Source organism: Eulemur rufifrons, chromosome 23 (genome assembly GCF_041146395.1).
Source record: "Eulemur rufifrons isolate Redbay chromosome 23, OSU_ERuf_1, whole genome shotgun sequence".
Taxonomy (NCBI): Eukaryota; Metazoa; Chordata; class Mammalia; order Primates; family Lemuridae; genus Eulemur; species Eulemur rufifrons.
In genome coordinates, this window is record NC_091005.1 from 20,273 (window position 1) to 38,702 (window position 18,430).

An 18,430-nucleotide genomic window follows, 5' to 3' on the forward strand; every position below is an offset into this window, starting at 1 on the left:
CCCAACATTGTACCGGATGTCCTGCCTAACACAACAAACAGGAAAAGGAACTATTAATAAAAGATATGTAAATTGAGAAGGAAGAAATATAAGTGTCTTTTCCCCAGATGACATGATCACTTATGTAAAAAAACTGAAAGAATAGACAAAAAGCCTTCTGAACTATTAAGCAAGTATAGCAAAGTTGCAGGATACAAGGTTAATAAACAAAAGCCAATCATTTTTCTGTATGCCAGGAATGAACAAGAGGAATCTGAAATTAAAAATACAGTACCGTTTTCATTAGCATCCCCCACAATAAAATGCTTAGGTATAAATCCAAAAAACTATACAAAATAGATATGAGTAAAACTACAAAACTGATCAAAGAAATCAAAGAACTAAAATTGTTGAGGTATTCCATGTTCATGGCAGGAAGACTCAACATGTCAAGATGCCCGTCCTTCCCAACCTGATCCATATGTTCCATGCAATCCCAACCAAAACCCCAGGAAGTTATTTTGTGGGTACTGACAAAGTGATTCTAAAATTATTATGGAGACAGCAACCTGGAACAGCCAACTGAGGATCGAAGGAGAACACAGGTGGATGATGGCGCTGCCTGACTTCAAGGCTGAGTATAAAGTAGTTCGGAGTGTGGTACCGGGGAAAGGACAGACCACAGATGCACGGAACAGAACAGCCCAGAAGGAGACCTGCGTGAATATAGTCGACTGGTCTTGGACAAAGGAGCAAAGGAAACACAACGGAGCGAAGACACCCGTCTCAGCCAGTGGCACCGCGACAACTGGACGTCCACATGCCACAAAGGGCATCTAGACACAGACTTTACACTCTTCACAAAGTTAACTCGAAATGGAAATCAGACCTAAATGTAATACACGAAGCTGTAAAACTCCTACAAGATAACACAGAAAAAAATCTAGATGACCTCCGGTCTGCTGACTTTTTAGGTGCGACACCAAAGGCACAATCTATGAAAGGAAGAACTGATAAGCTGGAATTTATCAAAATTAAAAGTTTTTGCTCTGTGAAAGACACTGCCAGGGCATGGTGGCTGGCACTTCCATTCCCAGCTACTGGGGAGGCTGAGGCGGACGGGTGGAGACCAGCCTGGGCAGCACAGCAAGACCTGTGTCTTAAAAAAAGAAAGAAAAAAGAAAGAAAAAAAAGAAAGAAAAAAAAAGAAAAAAAAAAAGAAAAAAAGAAAGGAAAAAAGAAAGAAAAAAAAAAAAAAAAGACAGCCAAGATTATAAAAACAAAGCCACAGACCAGGAGAAAATATGTACAAAAGACTGATCTAATAAAGGACCATTATGCAAAACACAGAGCGAGCTCTTATAATTCAATAATGAAAACAAACGGTCACAGACGAGGGCGCAGCACTGACGGCGCTACAGCGCGGTGAACCCCGGGAACACGATGCCACGCGAAGGCACTAACGGCCACGTAGTCTATGACTCCACTTAATGAAATGCCCGGAAGGCAAATCCAGACAGAAAGCAGATTGATTACTGGCTGCCCGGGCCGCGGGGCGGGGACATGCAGCGGCCGCAGATGGGTACGGGCTTCTTTTCTGGTGATGGAGCATTTTTGGAACTGTTTGCTTTCTATTCTTTTTTTCCCCACTTCCACCTGATGGACAGTTTGGCGCTGTGCCGTGCTACGGTGGTACCCTCACACCTGAACGTGCTCCGTGACACTGACTTGTACACCTTAAAATGGTGTTAGATGAATTTAACTTCAGTAACACTTTAAAAGAAGCTAGTAGCGTTCTTTCTTTCTTTCTTTTTTTTTTTTTTTTTTTTTTTTTGAGACAGAGTCTCACTCTGTCACCTGGGCTAGAGTGCTGTGGCGTCAGCCTAGCTCACAGCAACCTCAAACTCCTGGGCTCAAGCAATCCTCCTGCCTCAGCCTCCCAAGTAGCTGGGACTACAGGCATGCGCCACCATGCCTGGCTAATTTTTTCTATATATATTTTTAGCTGTCCATATAATTTCTTTCTATTTTTAGTAGAGATAGGGTCTCGCTCCTGCTCAGGCTGGTCTCGAACTCCTGAGCTTAAACAATCCAGCCTCGGCCTCCCAGAGTGCTAGGATTACAGGCGTGAGCCACCGTGCCCGCCGGCCGCTAATAGCTTTCTTAAATGCAAAAGTATTGCCAATGAGGAATTTTAATGCAAATACAGAGACCATTCTCAAAGCAAAAGAAAGCCAACTAATAGGAAACTTTTTGAGCATTGCATAGCGTCCAGTGTGATTTTCTTCACTGTGCTGTCGCAAAGAAATCAGAGTGGAGGCCAAACGCGACCTTGGCCCAGCGCGGTGGCTCAGTCCCAGCACTGTGGGAGGCCCAGGCAGGAGGATCGCTGGAGTCCAGGAGTTGGAGGCTGCAGTGAGCTGTGATGACGCCACTGCGCTCCATCTCCGGTGACAGAGTGAGACTCTGTCTCAAGAACCAAATCAAAAACCAAAGGAAACAAAAAAAATCCCACCCGACCTTCCTTGTTCTAGGAATGGGAGATTCCGCCGGCGTCGGAGGCTCCACTCTCCCTACCGAAAGCAGGAATGCGATACCGTTGCCAGAAAATTCACAGAGACGATTCAGACCGTGATAAAGTGACCGGGAGGAGGGCCCCGCAGAAGAATCCTCTGGTAACCTGCAAAGTGCTGAGACGCAGAGGAAGGCGCGGCGGCCCCGACCCCGACCCCTGCAGCCCTCCCGGCCCCCCGGCCCGTCACCTGCGGAAGCGGCTCCGGCCCCGGCCTCGGGGCTGCTCGGGCTCCCCAGGACGGGCCCCGGGTCCCGGAGCTCACAGCGGAGGCCGCCACGGAGGACGCAGCCGGGACCCCAGCGCGCCCCGGCGCAACGTGAGCACCTGAGCGCCCAGGCCCCGCCCCCGCGCACCTAGGCCCCGCCCCCGCGCACCTGAGCGCCCAGGCCCCGCCCCCGCGCACCTGAGCGCCCAGGCCCCGCCCCGCAGCCCTCCACCGCCCAGCGCTCCCTCCCCGCCGGCCCGCACTGCAGAGAACGGCACGTTTTCCATTCAGATTTACCCAGGGGCTGCTCGCTTTGGCGCAAAGAGGAGGTCCGCTCACGGGAGGCACAGGTGGGCGTGGGGGCTGTGGCCCCAGTGGGGCGACTCAGGGCATCTCTTGCTACACAGACAGGAGGGCGCCTCCCCCAGCCGCCCCTTCCGCACCCTGAGTCCTGTGCCCTCGACTTGGGCCCTTCCGGGAGGAGGGCGCCCAGGACACGGGGTAGGGCCAGGTGCCCTCAGGCTGCCTGGCGGAGGCCACCTCTGCCACTTGGCCTGGGGCTGGTGTGTCCAGACGGCCCCCACTGTCAGGCAGGGTTAGGGTTAGCATCTGGCGGAGGTGTACCCAGGAGAAAGCGTCCCTCCCTGGCCCAGTGGCCGGATGGAGACAGCAAGTCCAGGCCGCTAGTCCGACCCCCACGGGTGCCCGTACATGTCCGCCAGCCGGGCGAAGCGGGGGCCCCAGTCCCTGAGGTAGTCATAATCTTGGTCCTGGTCGCCCAGGCTGGACAGGATGGAGCTCAGAGTCCCGGCCACGGAGCCGTCCCCCTCGTAGTCATAGATGAGAGCCGTGTCATAGGGCGGCACGCTGGGGTCGCTGTCCGCAGCCTCCAAACCCTGTGAAGAGGGTCCAGAGAGCTCAGGACCACACAGGGGCCAGCAGGCGCCCTCCCCCACCCAGCCACAGCCCAGGGCACGGTGGCCCGAGGCAAGGCCTGAGCTCTCCGTCCTGAGGGTTAGGACCAGCCCTTCCCCCAGGGACTCTGTGCTGTCCCTGCCACTGTGCCCTTGTCTCCTTCAGAAATGAGGCCCCCTGGGCACCCTCATCCACCGGACCAGCGGGTCTGCCTTCTGGGGTTTTGTCTCCACCTCTGCCCTCTCAGCTGTGGGGACACATGCTCCTAAGCAGACCTTGTGCCTGCCACTCCCCAGGTGGCCCGTGCGTGGGCTGGGGCTTTCTCCTAGAAGAGTGCTGGGCGTGCAGGCAGGTGTAGTGGAAGGTTACCTGTGTGCCCCTCCCCTGCTGCCCCCCAGTGGATTTCCCACGTTGGCATCTACTGTGTCATTAACACAGAGCGACAAAGGCCTGGGGACGCCCCAAAGGCTCCCGTGGGGGTGGACAAGCCACCTGCTTGCAAAGCCCTTCCTGGCTAGCCAGAGCTGCCTCCAGCCTGTGCCCCCCCAAGGCTGGGGGGCCCTGCCTGTCCTCAGGGGTCCCTCTGGTGACCTCACCCACTAGAATGTGACAGGACACAGCATCTCTGGAAAGGCTTAGCATGTTTGTGCCCGTGTGTATGTACGTGCCACGCTCGTATGTGCACGTGTATAGATGTGCACACATGTATACGTGCACGTGTCTGTGCTTGCACGCGCGAGCCCCGGTGCCTGCCAGTGTACTTGCGTGTCCCCGGAGCACCCACATCATGGATGAAGTCCGCGATGTCTGCGGGGCTGGTGGGCATCGCTCGCGAGGCCTGAGGGGGCGCGCGGCCGTAGGGGGCATCGCGGCGCAGCGGCGGCCGGCCCAGAGGGACGCCCAGCGCGCTCAGCTCTGCAGGGTGGCGCAGCTGGGCTATGTCGTAGGCGTCCTGCGGGCAGGTGAGGTGGAGCTCAGCGCCGGCCACTGGGAAAGCCGGGCTGGGGTTGCCGCCCCACTGATCCTCCTCACCGGGGCCACTGGAGGAGCCCGTCCCCACCTGGTCCTCCTCTCCGCCTCCCTGCTCGTCGTAGTTGAGGATGTTGTCCCGAAGGTCGTCCTGGGGCCCGAGCAGCAGTCCCTTGCCCCGAGAACGCCGCCGCATCCGCGCTCGGAGCGCCACGGGTAGGACGAGTACTGGGGACACAGGACAGAGGCTGGGAACGCCGGGGGTGGCGGGGGTCCCGGGTCCGGTGGGGGTCCGTGGGGCCCGTGGCGAGGTCCAGGGAGAGGTCCGCGGGATTGGAGAGCGCGTGGCTGGGGAGGCGGAGGGCGCGGGGCGGGGGCGAGGGCGGGGCCGGGAGGAAAGGCCAAGGGCGCGGGGCGGGGCCGGGAGGGGAGACCGAGGGCGCTGGGCGGTGCGGGGGGCCGGGCGCGGGGCACTCACGCAGCAGCAGCAGGGCGCTGGCCAGCATGATGGCCAGGGCGCCCAAGCTGATGCCCGCGCCACCCGCGCGCAGCGCCGCGGCCCCGGGCAGGCAGGCGCCGTCCTGGCCACAGCGGCACACGGTCACGTTCAGCGGCTGCTCGCGCTGCTGGGGCGGCTGCCCGGAGTCCCGGAGCAGCAGGCTGAGCCGGTGCAGGCCCTCGGGGAGCTGGTGCCGCAGCCGCAGGCGCGCGTGGCTCACTGAGGAGGGCGCCCGCAGTGAGCCAGGGCCTTCCCAGGCCGCCCCCCCCCCCCCCCCCCCCGCCTCGCCTGCCCCCCTCGCGCCTGGACGGCGTGGGCATCCCAAGATCCCGGGCCTCAGTTTCCCATCCGTCCCCTGGGCACGTAAGCCCGCCCCGCCCAGGGTGCAGCCGTGGGGCGCACACGCGGCAGGACCCCGGAGCCGCGACCCGCCAGGTCCCCGGCCAGCCGGCGTAGGCGGGAGGGAGCGCACCGTTGACCGGGCTCAGGCTCCAGTTCCGGCCAAGCTCCGGGAGCCTGGGGCTCAGCTGGAAGTGGAAGGGGGCCCCGTGGGGGGGCAGGTCCTCGTCCGTGGCGCCCAGGAGGAGGCCGGGGCCCTGGTGCGGCTCACTGCACAGGCTGCCTGGTGGCGGTGGCGCCAGCACGGGCGCGTGGTCGTTCACCTCCAAGATCTCCACGGACAGGGTGCCCGTGGCTGTGCCGGGCGGGGAGGCTGCGGGCGGAGGGGCGGGTGGGCTCAGTGTCCACGCCCAGGCCCACCCTGCCAGTCTGCTCAGAGGGGGCACAGCTCTGAGCCCCAGGGCGTGGGCAGGGCCCCGGGGCACGACTGGGCCGTCCAGCCAGGGCGAGGCCAGGTCAGAGAGCCCCGAAGCCCGGGCGGGCTGGCGGCTCACCGTCGTCCAGGGCCAGGATGATGGCCCTGTACCAGCCGTCCTTGAGGAACGGGGAGGCGGGGCTGAGCACTCGCTGAGTCTGCACGCGGCCCGTGGCCCCATCCACTTGCAGCCAGTCCTCGGGGTCGTAGTCCTTGGAGTAGCTGTCGTGGGGGACGGGAGGGGTGGGACAGGCGTCCTGAGCTTACGCCGGGACCCCCAGAAGTGTGGCCACACGGGCACAGCCACCTTGCTTGGACACACACTACACATACACCTCACACACATGCACACACAGCACACATACACCTCACACACACGCACACACACCACACATACACTTCACACACACATGAACACACACCACACATACACCTCACACACACATGCACACACCACACATACACCTCACACACACATGAACACACACGACACATACACCTCACACACACATGCACACACCACACATACACCTCACACACATGCACACACAGCACACATACACCTCACACACATGCACACAGCACACATAAACTTCACACACACATGAACACACACCACACATACACCTCACACACACATGAACACACACCACACATACACCTCACACACACATGAACACACACCACACATACACCTCACACACACATGAACACACACCACACATACACCTCACACACACATGAACACACACCACACACATACCTCACACCACACATACACCTCACACACACATGCACTCACCACACATACACCTCACACACACATGAACACACACCACACATACACCTCACACACACATGAACACACACCACACATACACCTCACACACACATGCACACACCACACAGACACCTCACACACACACGCACATGCACCACACATACACCTCACACACACGCACACACACCACACATACACCTCACACACACGCACACACACCACACATACACCTCACACACACATGCACACACACCACACATATACTGCACACACACCACACACACACCTCACACACAAGCACACACACCACACAGACACCTCACACACACACGCACCACACAAACACCTCACATGCACACACCACACACAGCCCATGTGGCTCTGCCGCAGTCACCCGGCACCTTCTATGAGTCTTTGAGGCAAGTCCTCCCCTGTCCCAACTGACAGATGAGGAAACTGAGGCTCGGGGAGGGTCGGTGAGCTGCTCTGTGGGGGTAGGGGGAGGGCCCTGTGGTAACTGAGTGACAGCCCAGATTGACGCCCAGCCGGCACTGGGCCCCTGTGTGTGCGACGCGGAGACAGACACAGGGCCAGACGAGGGTGAGATTAAGACAGTGGCAGCCAGCCCCGGGGGACCAGGGCCTGCTGGACACGGCTGGAACTTCAGATCCCCAGACCCTCAGAAACCCAGAGACAGACAGCACCTCCACCCTCCGACCCCCAGGGCCCGGGAGCCCGGGTAACCCCCGCAGGAGGGGGGCTGCCGGCCACCCTCTGCCCCACCTGAGCCTCTGCAGCTGCTGCGTGTCGGGGTCCTGGGCAGAGAAGGTGGCCACGGGGGTTCCTGGGGGGGCCCCCTCAGCCAGGCTGGTCCGAAGCGGGTTCTCCCGGAACACGGGGGCCTCGTTGACGTCCCGCACGTGCACGGTGACCCTGGCCTGGCCCCGCTTGGCCCTGGGGGCAGCCGCCTGCAGGGGGGCCTCGTTCTGCACGGACACCGTGAGCTGGTAGAGCTCACGGCTCTCGTAGTCCAGGGGCTGTGGAGGGGCAGGGCTGGTCACCGCTCAGGCTCCGGTCTGGGCGCCCAGAGACGGTCCCCGTGGGGGAGCCACGCCTCGGGTCTATCCTGAGAGCCCTCCTTCCCTCCTTCCCCTTTTTAGCCTTAAAAAAATAAAAATTATGCAGGACAAAAAGGCACAAACAATAACGAAGATAGTAAAATAAGTACCCATCACTCAAAATGAATTTGCAAGGGTGGTGGGCAGCGGTAGTGTCCGTGGCTGGGGACAGCCCCGTGGGTCGGGCAGAGGAGGCACGGGGGAGGCGTGGCCAGGCTCTGTAGCCAGCAGGGTTTAGATGAGGGAGATAACTCTGGCTGACGTGGGCGGGCCTCATGCACTCAGCTGAGGCTTTAGGAGCAAAACTGTGGTTCTCTGAGGAAGAAGCACTTGCGCCTGCAGACTGGGGTTCCAGCGCCCCGCGGATTTGAGACCTGCCCAGCCAGACCCCCCAACTGCACGAGCCAATCCCTGGCGATAAATCTCTTAATATGTCAACATCTACATAAACATGCACACATGGATCCCACTGGCTCTGACACGGGTGTGCAGTCGCATTTTTACGTGTGAAGTACATATAAAGAGGTCGAGTGCTGTAAACCTCGGCCACTGTGTAGGGTGTCCCTCCCGCCGCTGGGCCTCTTGCCCTGTGGCCAGCGTGGCCTGGGACCTGCAGTGCCAACCTGCCCAGTCCCGGGGCTGGGGCTCCACGCCCCCCTGTGCCCTCGCCATCCCGAGGTCGGGGGAGGCCGCCCTGGGGGAAGGAGCCAGGGGCCGCGGGACACGGCTGGCGTGGGGCGCGCCAGACCCGGGCAGGGGAGCGGTGTGCGCCAGGGAGCCGCTCACCTTCACCACGGACAGCACGCCCGCGTTGGTCTTGGGGTCCGTGCGGATAGTGAACTGCCCGTCGGGGTCACCGCCCAGGATGCTGAATGTGGCCGCCCAGTTCGGGGAGCCCGGCAGGTCCCTGTCCTCCACCTCGAGCCGCCCCACGTCCACTCCGCTGACAGCCTCTGGGGCCTCCATGAAGAACTGGGGAGCCCAAGCCCCGTCAGCAGCAGGGTGGGGGAGTGTGGGGGGCCCCTGAGGCACTCGGCCCTGGCCCTCACCACGGCGCCCTGACCACGACGACCCCCTCCCTCCCACCCAGCGTGGCTGCCCACCGGGCGTCCTCCAGATTGGTCTTTTTCGTGAGTTGCTGCCCCCAGGGACCCCGCTCCCCTCTGTGGGCTCAGTCCATGCCGGGCACCGAGGCGTGTGCCGTCTTCTCCTCCTGGGGGGCCCTGGGCCTCTCCCAGCTTCGGACTCATTACACGCTTATGCATGGCCGGCTCTGGAGCCCGCTAGCTTGGGCTTGTAGCTACTCAAGCAAAGGTCCTTCCCAAGCAGCCCCCAGCCCCACATGGAGCCCCCACCCTCGCCAGGAGCCCAAGGGGGTGGCCCTGAGCAGGGCTGGTGCGGGGGGCAGTGGCAGCACCTCGTCCCTGGTGAACTCTGGGGCGTTGTCATTGATGTCGTCCACAGAGATGATGGCTGAGGCGGTGGCAGTGAGGCCGTCTCCGGACATGTCGGCCACCTGCAGGGTCAGGTTGTACACGGCGACCACCTGTGGACACCAGGACACGGGGTCAGAGGATGAGGTGCCCAGGTGGGGCGAGGCTGGGCAGGGCTGGGAGCCCGGCCCTTTGGTGGGCTTGGCCCCCACGGGTGCCGCTGGGTGTCAGGAGGCCACACGCAGCTCTGAGAACCCTGTCCTGCTTCCAAGCACACGGGGCCCGGTGACATCGTTGTCAACCACAGACTCTGCCCCAGCCTGTGAGTGGGCAAGAGGCCAGTGATGGTGGTGGATCAGCATTTGTAGGGCACCTACTGCATACTGGACACAAAGGGGACCCCTGCCCTGGGGGCCATGGTTAGAGGCAGGGATGGAAACACAACGGACAAAGGCCACGTGACACAGCGCGTGGCCTACAGAGCCCCACACAGGTGGCTGTGGGGAAACCAGAGAGGGCTTCCCAGAGGTGCTGATGCAAGGTGGGTCTTCAGGGGCCATGAGGCTGGCTGGCGGTGGGGCAGCGGGGCCTGACACAGGAACTGCATGCAAAGGGCGGACAGAAGTCAGAGACTCCAGGGTGCAAGGGAGCAGCAGGAGCAGCTGCTAAGAGGCCAGGGCGGGGGGCCACTTGGAAAGGCCCTGCCCAGAGCCAGGGTGCTCTGCTCTGCGGGCAGGGGGCCTGGGAGGTTCTCTGCGAGGTGGGACAGAAACCACACCGAGGGCTGGCAGGACCTCTGGCACCCTGCTGCGACCCAGCCCCCCCCCACCCTGCCCTGCTAGGGGCGCAGCTATTGTCTCTGCCTGTCAGTGGCTTCGCCCCACGTGAGTCGTCACCGCCCGGCCCCGCACACCCCAGCATAGCCAGTGCCCGGCCGGCGTCCCGTGCGCCGCCTCACCTCCCGGTCCAGCCCGACTTGCACGGTGCGGATCTCCCCCGTGAGCTCGTCGATGCTGAAGAGCTGGGGGCCGCCCTGCTGCAGGATCGAGTACCGCAGCGCCGCGTTGTCCGTCTCCGGGTCGTCGGCATCCGTGGCCTCGGCCCTGGTCACGAAGGTGCCTGGGAAGGGCAGGGAGGCGCGTGGGCCACTGTGGTGGGGGCGCTCCGTGTGCACAAGCCCCTCGGGTCCGACTCGCCCAGCACAGCTGGGGCAGCCGGGTCTTGTCCCCCTCCTGAGGCCGCCAGCACCCGCCAACCCCTCGGTCCACGCGCTTCTCCCTGCCCGCTGCAGCCCACCGCGCTGTGTCCCGCCCCCGTTTGTCCTGTGCGCACCCGAACGCGGAGGGCTTTGCTGGGCCTGTGCTGTCGGGGCATCGAGGCCGGGGCATCAGACACGGCGTTCAGCCAGGACCCACCCGTAGTGCAGGGCAGCCCCAGCCCCCCGGGGGACGGAGGACGCGTGTATGCTGAGGCCACACGAGAGGGGAGGGGCTGCCTGCCTGTCACCCGCTTTCCCTGTGATGAGATTTAGGCCTGACCCATGCCCGGCTCCGGCGTATGAACATTGAACCGGGTGGGCGGGAGGACGGGCTTCGGGGGCTCCCTGCGGAGCAGCTCCGGGCCAGCAGGTCCTTCGTGAGCGTCTCGGGCCTCGGCCCATCAGGGACTGAAAGTGTCAGCCCTGGCCCAGCGCTGGAAGGGTTAAGGGCCCCCCGAGACTGAGCTGCCACCCCGTGAATCCGCCAGCGGGGGATGGAAAGCTGAGAGCCGGCTTCCCTTCGGCAGGGGCCAGGCGCCAGGTTTCTCCCGCCAGAGAGGAGCCAGGGATGTGGGCGGGGGAGAGAGAGACCCCGTGGCGTGGGCTTGGATGTGGGGGTGGCCCCGAGAACGGGCGAGTTGTGAGGAAGACAGACGTGTGAACATACCTGCACATGCATGTAAACACAGGGGTGCACAGGTATACACGTGAATGTGCATGCTACCATGTTCATGTGCAGATGCACATACGTGTGCACACACCGGCACGCACACACGTCTGTACGTGCACATTCCCCAGCTGTGGCTGCTGAAAGGGCCCAGACCGCAGCCGGCCGGGTGGCTCCACTGTCTAACGTGGGCCAACGTGAGTACCACGAAGTGACACTGAGGACTCGGCCACCGGCCCACACAGATGTGCACGCGTGCAATGCACACAGACCCACGCGGGGAGAGGGAAGTCCCACCACGTGGCAAGTGGAGGAGGAAGATGGAACTCAAACGCCACCTTTTGTCACCATATTAATAACAACCACTGGTCGCAACCACGAACCAGCAGTGGACGCAGAAAGAGGGGACAGTTGCACAAAGGACCCCTGACCCTTCACCGCAGCGCGGCTGGTGCTGGGCACGGCCTCACCTGGGGCGGCACCCTCCAGCACGTGGCCCTCGAACGCCTCCTGCAGGAAGGCCGGCCGGTTGTCGTTCTGGTCCACAACCACAATCTCCAGGTCTGTGGGGTCCTCCAGGGTGGAGCCTCCCAGGTCCAGGGCGAAGGCTCGGAGCTGTGCAAACAGAGCGAGGGCTGCTCTGCCTTGGGACCCTGTGTGACACCCCCACCCCCAAACGGGACCAGGGCATGGAGAGCTGGGTGTGGTTAAGCCCCCCAGCCTGCTGCAGACCACCTGCTCCTCCCCAGGCAGAACCAAGCCCCTCCTCCACCGGCCTCCACCTGCCCAGCTGTTAAATGGGCATGTGCTCCCGGACACCTGCCTCCTCGGGCTGCAGGTCCTGGGTCCCAAATCCCTGGCCCTACCCCCCACCAGGGTGCCTGGATCTGGCAGGAGCAGCGGTTTGGCCTGAAGGACGCCACCCTGGGGCGGAAGGGTGGGTGGAGGAGGGCCCCCCCCCCGGGGGGAAAGGCCGACCGGGCAGGCCCCCACCCTGAAGCGGTCCGTCCTCTCTCGGTCCAGCACGGTGTTGAGGAACACCTTCCCCGTGAGCCTGTCGATGGAGAAGACGCCCCGGGGCTCCTCATCTACGCCCGGCCCCTGGATGCTGTAGATGACGCTGCCCAGCGGCTGCTTGTCGGACTTGATCTGTGGGGCAGGACAAGGGGCTGGGGAGGGGCTCCCACGGGAGGGGCATCCCTGCCCCTCTGCAGCCCCTCAGACCCTTCCCCAGCCCGGACCCCCGAGGGTGTCCCCATCCTAAAGCCCCGATCGCAGGCACAGCTCCTGGGTGTCCTGGGACACATTTCAAGCATGCAGGAAACTGGTGCTGGTACACACAGGTCCAGCGAACGTCTGCTCCGTGTCCGGTGAATAAAATCAAAGTGAAAAGTCCCTGCGGCAGGGCTTGCAGCCTGGAGAGAGCTCGGTGTGCGTGTGGCCCGGGGGCTACACTTCAGGCCCAGACGAGAAACCCTGGCCCTGCAGCTCCCGGGAGACCTTCTGGGAATGGGGACCTGGGGTGACCCGGGCCTGCCCCTCACCTGCACCAGCGGGTAGGGGAGGCGCTTGTGGTTCTCGGACACGCTGATCGGGGGGATGACCCAAGCCCTCCGCACTCGGCCCAGCGTTGGTGCCCGGCGCCAGGGGTACAGGGTGCTGGGCCTCCTCGGCCCAGGGCTGCCCACAGACAGGCCCAGGCTCTGCAACAAAGAGAAACGCAGTCACATGCACGATCTCCGAGAGCCATGTGCAGGCAGGTGCTGGGATCCGTGGACCCCCGAGGATCCGGGGGGTGAAGCCCTTGCCCTGGGCTGCGGGTTGGCGCACCTTGGAGTCGGGAGTCGCGGTTCCCACCACCACGCTGCATCCAGGGCGCGTGGGCCCAGCCCCGTCAGAGCCCTGAGCTGGAGGCCCCGGGGGGCCCAAAGCCACAGCCCCGAGGGTCTGCCCCCGAAGCACCCCCTGTTCTCACCCAGAGCCCCAGGGTGCAGAGCGGCAGAACCTTTGTAGACAGGAAGTGGGGAGAGGACGGGGCAGGGCTCCCCAGGCTCCCAGCAGCCCATGCCGGTGTCCCCACCAGTGACAGATGGCAGCGCTGGCCTCTGCACCAGCGAAGCAGAAGCCACTTCCAGGGCAGGGCGAGCTCCTGCCAAGTGGAAACCTGCCTGCCCGGCACGCAGCCGGCAGCACAGGGTCTGTGTCCAGCACACGGCCGGCCGCTCCGTGATGGGCCTGGGCACACCTCCCTCTCCCTCCGCCCCCGGGTCCTCCTCGCCCAGCTCTAGGGTTAGAGAGAGGGTCGGCCAGGCTGAGGGTCTGCTCAGAGCCACACGGGCAGAGCCAGGGTCGGCTCCGGGTCTGCGCCCTAAGCCAGGCCCTGAACCGTGCTCGAAGGGAACCCCGAGACACAGAGCCCGCCCCTGCCCCGGGCCAGGCCTGGGGGGAGGGCGGGGGACTCGGGCTCCGTAAACCCCATATAGCTGTCAGGGGTCTCGCACGGTGCCCGCTGGGTTGGCTCTGGGCTGGCGCCGTCATGGCAGACCCTGGGAATCCTGGGTCCTCCGCCTGTCCACAGCCCAAGTTCACGAGGTCAGTGGAGGCCACAGAGCCTTGGCAGGGCCCCGTCGCCCAGATCAGAGGCTGCGGTGGACGTGGGTGGGCGGGGCGGGCAGGCCACAGCCGACAGGGCTCTCGGGGGCATTTTTGCAGCTGGTTCTCTGTCCTCCCAGCCCTCCCCCTCCCAGAAGACGTGGCAGCTGGAGGGAAGGCCTGGGGGCCGCCCCGGGGAGGCCGGGACACCCGGTGTCCGGGACAAGGCCCCACCAACACTGCCAGCTCACACAGACCCCCACGCTGGGCTGCAGCACGAGACTTGGAGGGTCGGCCTCGTGGACGTGGGCTGGGGGGGCACACCTCCTCCCTGTGCCCCCTTCCCCAAAGGGGAGGCCCAACGACACCTTCAAGTTCATCCTTGACCCCCACCCTTAACCACGGACTCTGAGAGAACCATCTGGAAGCCAAGCTCTGTGACTGAACTCCTCACCCCGCACCCTCCACGGCAACAGGTGCTTTGCCACCTGGGCCTGAGCCCGGGTAGCGGTGCTGGTCTCCAGGGTGGCGGGATTGACACTGAGACCAGGTCTCCCGCGTTGGCACCCAGGCCCTGGTCCCTCTCTGCGGTGTGGACAGAGCTACGCCAACCCGCAGTGAAGGCTGAGTGCCAGAGCTTGCCCACTGCCACCCCACCCCCCGCCGCAGCCCCTGCCTGGCTCAAGGGAGGGAGAGTTTCCCGCCACCTGCGAGTCGGGCTTGGGGAGGGGGTCCCGGGGCTGCCTCACACTTGCGCTCCACCCACTTGCCAAAGAAAGACATTTCCAGAAGCCAGGAACGTGCCCGGTGGGAGCGTGGGTGGGGCTTGCTTGGGAGGGGGCAAGAAGTCCTTGGCCTGGATGCCCCCCAAGCTTCTCAGGCCTGAAACCCTCCCTAGGCTGGAATCCGAGGCCACCGCACTGGATGGCACGTCAGGAATGGACCCAGCTGTCGGCCAGGCCCAGCGTGGCCCCATCTCCCCTGTGGGCCCCGCCCTCTCCAGCTGCTGTGGGCTGGGGGGGCCGGTGAGCAGGAGTGGGGGAGGGGAGGGATGGGGCAGCTGTGCCCTCCCGTCACAGACCCCGCTGGCCCGGCCCTGGAGGAGCGGGCGCACCGCACGGGATGTCCTCGCCTGCAAGGCCCCGGGTGCTGCGGAGGCCCTGTCTTTTCCCCAGAGACCAGGTGGCTCCTGGAAGCCCAGACGCAGGCATGGGGGCCCTTCGCAGCCCACGGGGGGCCCCTCGGAGCTGGGAAGACATGGCCCTCACCGCCCTCCCCACATTCTGGGGCCCAGTGGGCGTCGGAGGTGAGCGGGCGGGAGAGGCCGGAGCCTCAGCCAAGGCCACGGTGCAAGCCGTGGACGGGCGCAGAGCTCCGGCCTGGGGCCGCCCGAGACAGCCCTGCGGGGCCAGGCCACCGCCTGGGGACTCACGGAGGTGAGGAAGGAGTGCCCAGGTGGCCACAGAATCGTGTGCCTGGACAGAGGACAAAAGTCTGACAGCCGGGACAGGTGGGGGAAGGGGGGAAGGTCCTGACCGACATATTTCAGTGGTCCGAGCTAATTTGAGCCACCGCAGCCCCCACCGACCCCCCAGCCTCCAGCTGTCTGGGGGGAGGGGTATTGTGCCATAGCCCTGGGGAGGGAAGTCGGGGGAGGGCGCCCTCCGGGAGGAAAGGGAACCCGGGAGGGATCCGGCCCCCACAAGGAGAGCCCACCCAAGGCCTGTTGAGAGGTAGACACCCCCAAACCCAGAGGAGCAGGGTCTCCAGGAATGTTTCCACAGCGCCAGCCCCCGACGTGCCCAGAGCGGGGCTAGGGAAGACACGCTGTCCCTGGGGCCGATGGGTCCTGGAGTGAGGGTCCGCGCCCTGCACAGGGCCGGAGGGGTGCAGGCCTTGGGCAGCCGTGGCGGCAGGGTCACTGTTGCCAAGCGGGGGCCATGGATGCCCAAAGCCAGGGGTGGAAGTGGCTGGAGCGGAGGGTGCCCTGGGGGGCCGCTGCTGGGGGGTCTGGCTGGCCCAGGAACTGACACACGAGCTGGCCGGCCGAGCTGGGAGGCCCGTGGGAATTAGGGGGGCTCAGAAGCCCGATCGGTGGGAGCTGGGAAGGGACTCAACCCCTCGCCAGTGTCCAGCGCTGCCTGACCACCCTAGAGCCACGATGCCCAGTGGTGGCTGTTTAAGATCATTGTCTGTTAAACCAGGAGGCCAGGGGCTGTCCTGTGACACATGAGGACGTCCCAGCCACAGCCAGGCCCTGCCCTTGGCTCAGCCCAGACCCTGTGGCAGGGGCCACGGAGGCCACATCCTCCACCCCCAGGTCCCCAGGGCCTGAGGAGACGTGGCCCTGTCCAGGGAGTGCCCGTGGTGGGGGTGGGGGTCAGAGGCCTGTGCCTCCTCCCACCCTGTCTGTGCCCACATTGCGAAGACCAGGGTACCAGGGGTCCCGAGATTTGTGGGGGTGGCTGCTGCAGTCTACAGGTGAACACAAAGGCTGGGATGTGCCACTGAGGGGTGCGTGGGGTCCCCAGCTCCCACAGCCGCTCCCACAGCGGAGACCAGAGCCTGGAGACTTTCTAGAAGGCAGAGCCCGCAGCTGCCCTGCTGGCCGGGGACGCGGTGGGGGCGGGGGCCCGGAAACCACCCAAGACCACAAGGGTCAGAGTGAACTCGGGCCACAGGCAAGGAGTCCCTAAGGACCCCGCCAGGTCCCCCAGCTTGGGGGGGTCCCTGCCACCCTCTCTCTCTGCCCCCACCACAGGACTGGCCACCCCCAGGCCAGGCGGGGTTGGGGGAGGCTCTGCCCGCTCCCCCAAGGGAGGGCCTGTTAGGTGGCCTCCTGCTGTCCCTGCCTAGACTCCCCAGTCCTAGGGCAAGTCCCCCAAACTCTGTCCAGGCGGAGGCGGGTTACACTCCCTTCGGAGCCCACCTGGGCGCGGGCACCCCGCCCCACAGTGCCTGGGGCCCCAGTCCAGCTCCCACCCGGGACCCTCAGCCCGCAGCCCCCGGGCGCTCGGGACGGTCCTGGGGAGACGCGGGCCGGAGGCGGGGACCCCGCGGGCGCCGATGCCTTACCTGGGCCAGCAGCCCGAGGGCGAGGAGCAGCGCGGCGCCCATGCGGCCGGCGGCGGTGCGGGGCGCGGGCAGCGGCTCCAGCCTCCGGCCCGGAGCGAAGCCGGCGAGCCGCTGAGTGACAGCGCGAGTGCGCGGGCGGGGCCCGGCAGCATGTGCGCGGGGCGGGGCCGGGGCTGAGTGACAGCCCGTGGGAGGCCTCTGGCGGGGCCGGGGGCGGGACATGGGCGTGACCGAGCGATGACTGACAGCGCGAGTGCTGGGGCGGGGCCGGACAGCTAGTGCGTGGGGCGGGGCCGGGGCTGAGTGACACACGTCGGAGGCCTCTGGCAGGGCCGTGCGACAGCACGTGCACAAGTTGGGCGTGGCCTCTGGCGGGGCGGGGCCGAGGGCTGAGTGACAGGGCAGGTGCGCGGGCTGGCGGCGGTGCCGGGCTAGCGGAGCCGATAGATAGCCGGGACGAGGCCCGCTGGAGAAGGCGGGGGTGAAGGGGCTTCGGGCCGGGGACCCGAGAGGAATCGTTCCTTACTCGCTGCGCTGTTCCCGGAACTCCCCGGCCCGCTCTGACCTCAGGGCCTTTGCACGGGCTGCTCCTCCCCGGCGCTGCCTGGGCTGTCCTGGAGGCGGCTCCCTCGTGCCTTCGGGGTTTTGTCTCGCGGGCACCTCCGAAGCGTGTCTCTTCTGGGTCTGCTTGCTGTCCCCTGCACTGGGCGGGACCCAGACGTGGCCAGTGTCCGGGCCGTGGGTGCAGGGCAAGGTGCAGGCCCTCCCAGGCTTCAGGGAGCACGGTGAGCGCCAGCAGCTGCCCCGGAATGCTGGGGGGGCCGGGGCTCCCACCTGTCCCACAGCTTTAAATGCCACCATGAACTGGGGACTCCAAAATTAGTGTCTCAGCTGAGGCCACTGGACACCTCCATGACGTTCACCCTCCTCACCCCCCTGGGTCAGCCACCTCCTGGGCTCTCCCCCCCACGACTCCCAGTGCTCCCCAAATTCCCCTGGTCCACTTGTCTCCTCCGACGCCTTGTCCCCTGACGCCCACTGCCTGGAACACCCTCCTCCCCACAGTCGCCTACGGGCTGGACACAACCCTCGGTGCCCAGGTCAGGCCGCCCCTCCTCCTGGAGCCCCCTCCCCGCCGTAGCCAGCGCTCTTCCTCCTCCTCTGGCCTCCTGGTGGGTGTGGTAGTGATTTGGTTACATATTGTACCTGCTTTCCTCAAGGCCCTGCACCCTGGGAGTGCGTGTGCACACGTGTGTATGTGCGTGTGGGTGTGCATGTGCGTGCATCTCAACACCTGCTCCCGCAGGGCCAGTGCACAGCACGGGAGCCCTGGAGGGAGGGTGGAGCGATGTGCTGCTTTCTTTGGGGCAGGTGGTGTGGGGGTGTGGGGGCGGCAGCAGTGGCAGGCTCCGGCTCTGCTCCCCTCTCCAGACTGGGGGTGGCTGTGCAGGTGCTGGGCCATCTGTGCCCTTGGCCTGCTTGGACGGGGCCAGGCTGTCCAGGGGAGGCTCCGGCCAGGACTGTCCCTGGCACTCGTGGCTCCAAGATGC

At 64.4% G+C, this 18,430-nt stretch overlaps 1 protein-coding gene across 1 annotated transcript; it reads right to left on the reverse strand.

The window, feature by feature from the left end:
• Positions 1 to 3,442: 3,442 nt before the first annotated feature.
• Positions 3,443 to 16,922, reverse strand: CDH15 (cadherin 15). The gene is made up of 14 exons (XM_069456715.1): positions 16,881 to 16,922; positions 12,758 to 12,916; positions 12,207 to 12,362; positions 11,684 to 11,828; positions 10,247 to 10,407; positions 9,273 to 9,401; positions 8,642 to 8,827; positions 7,521 to 7,774; positions 6,036 to 6,178; positions 5,615 to 5,854; positions 5,122 to 5,361; positions 4,735 to 4,871; positions 4,459 to 4,626; positions 3,443 to 3,655 (listed from the first exon to the last, which is right to left on the reverse strand). The coding sequence occupies exons 1-14, from the start codon at positions 16,920 to 16,922 to the stop codon at positions 3,443 to 3,445; spliced, it is 2,373 nt and encodes a 790-aa protein (XP_069312816.1).
• Between the last annotated feature and the right edge of the window lie 1,508 nt (positions 16,923 to 18,430).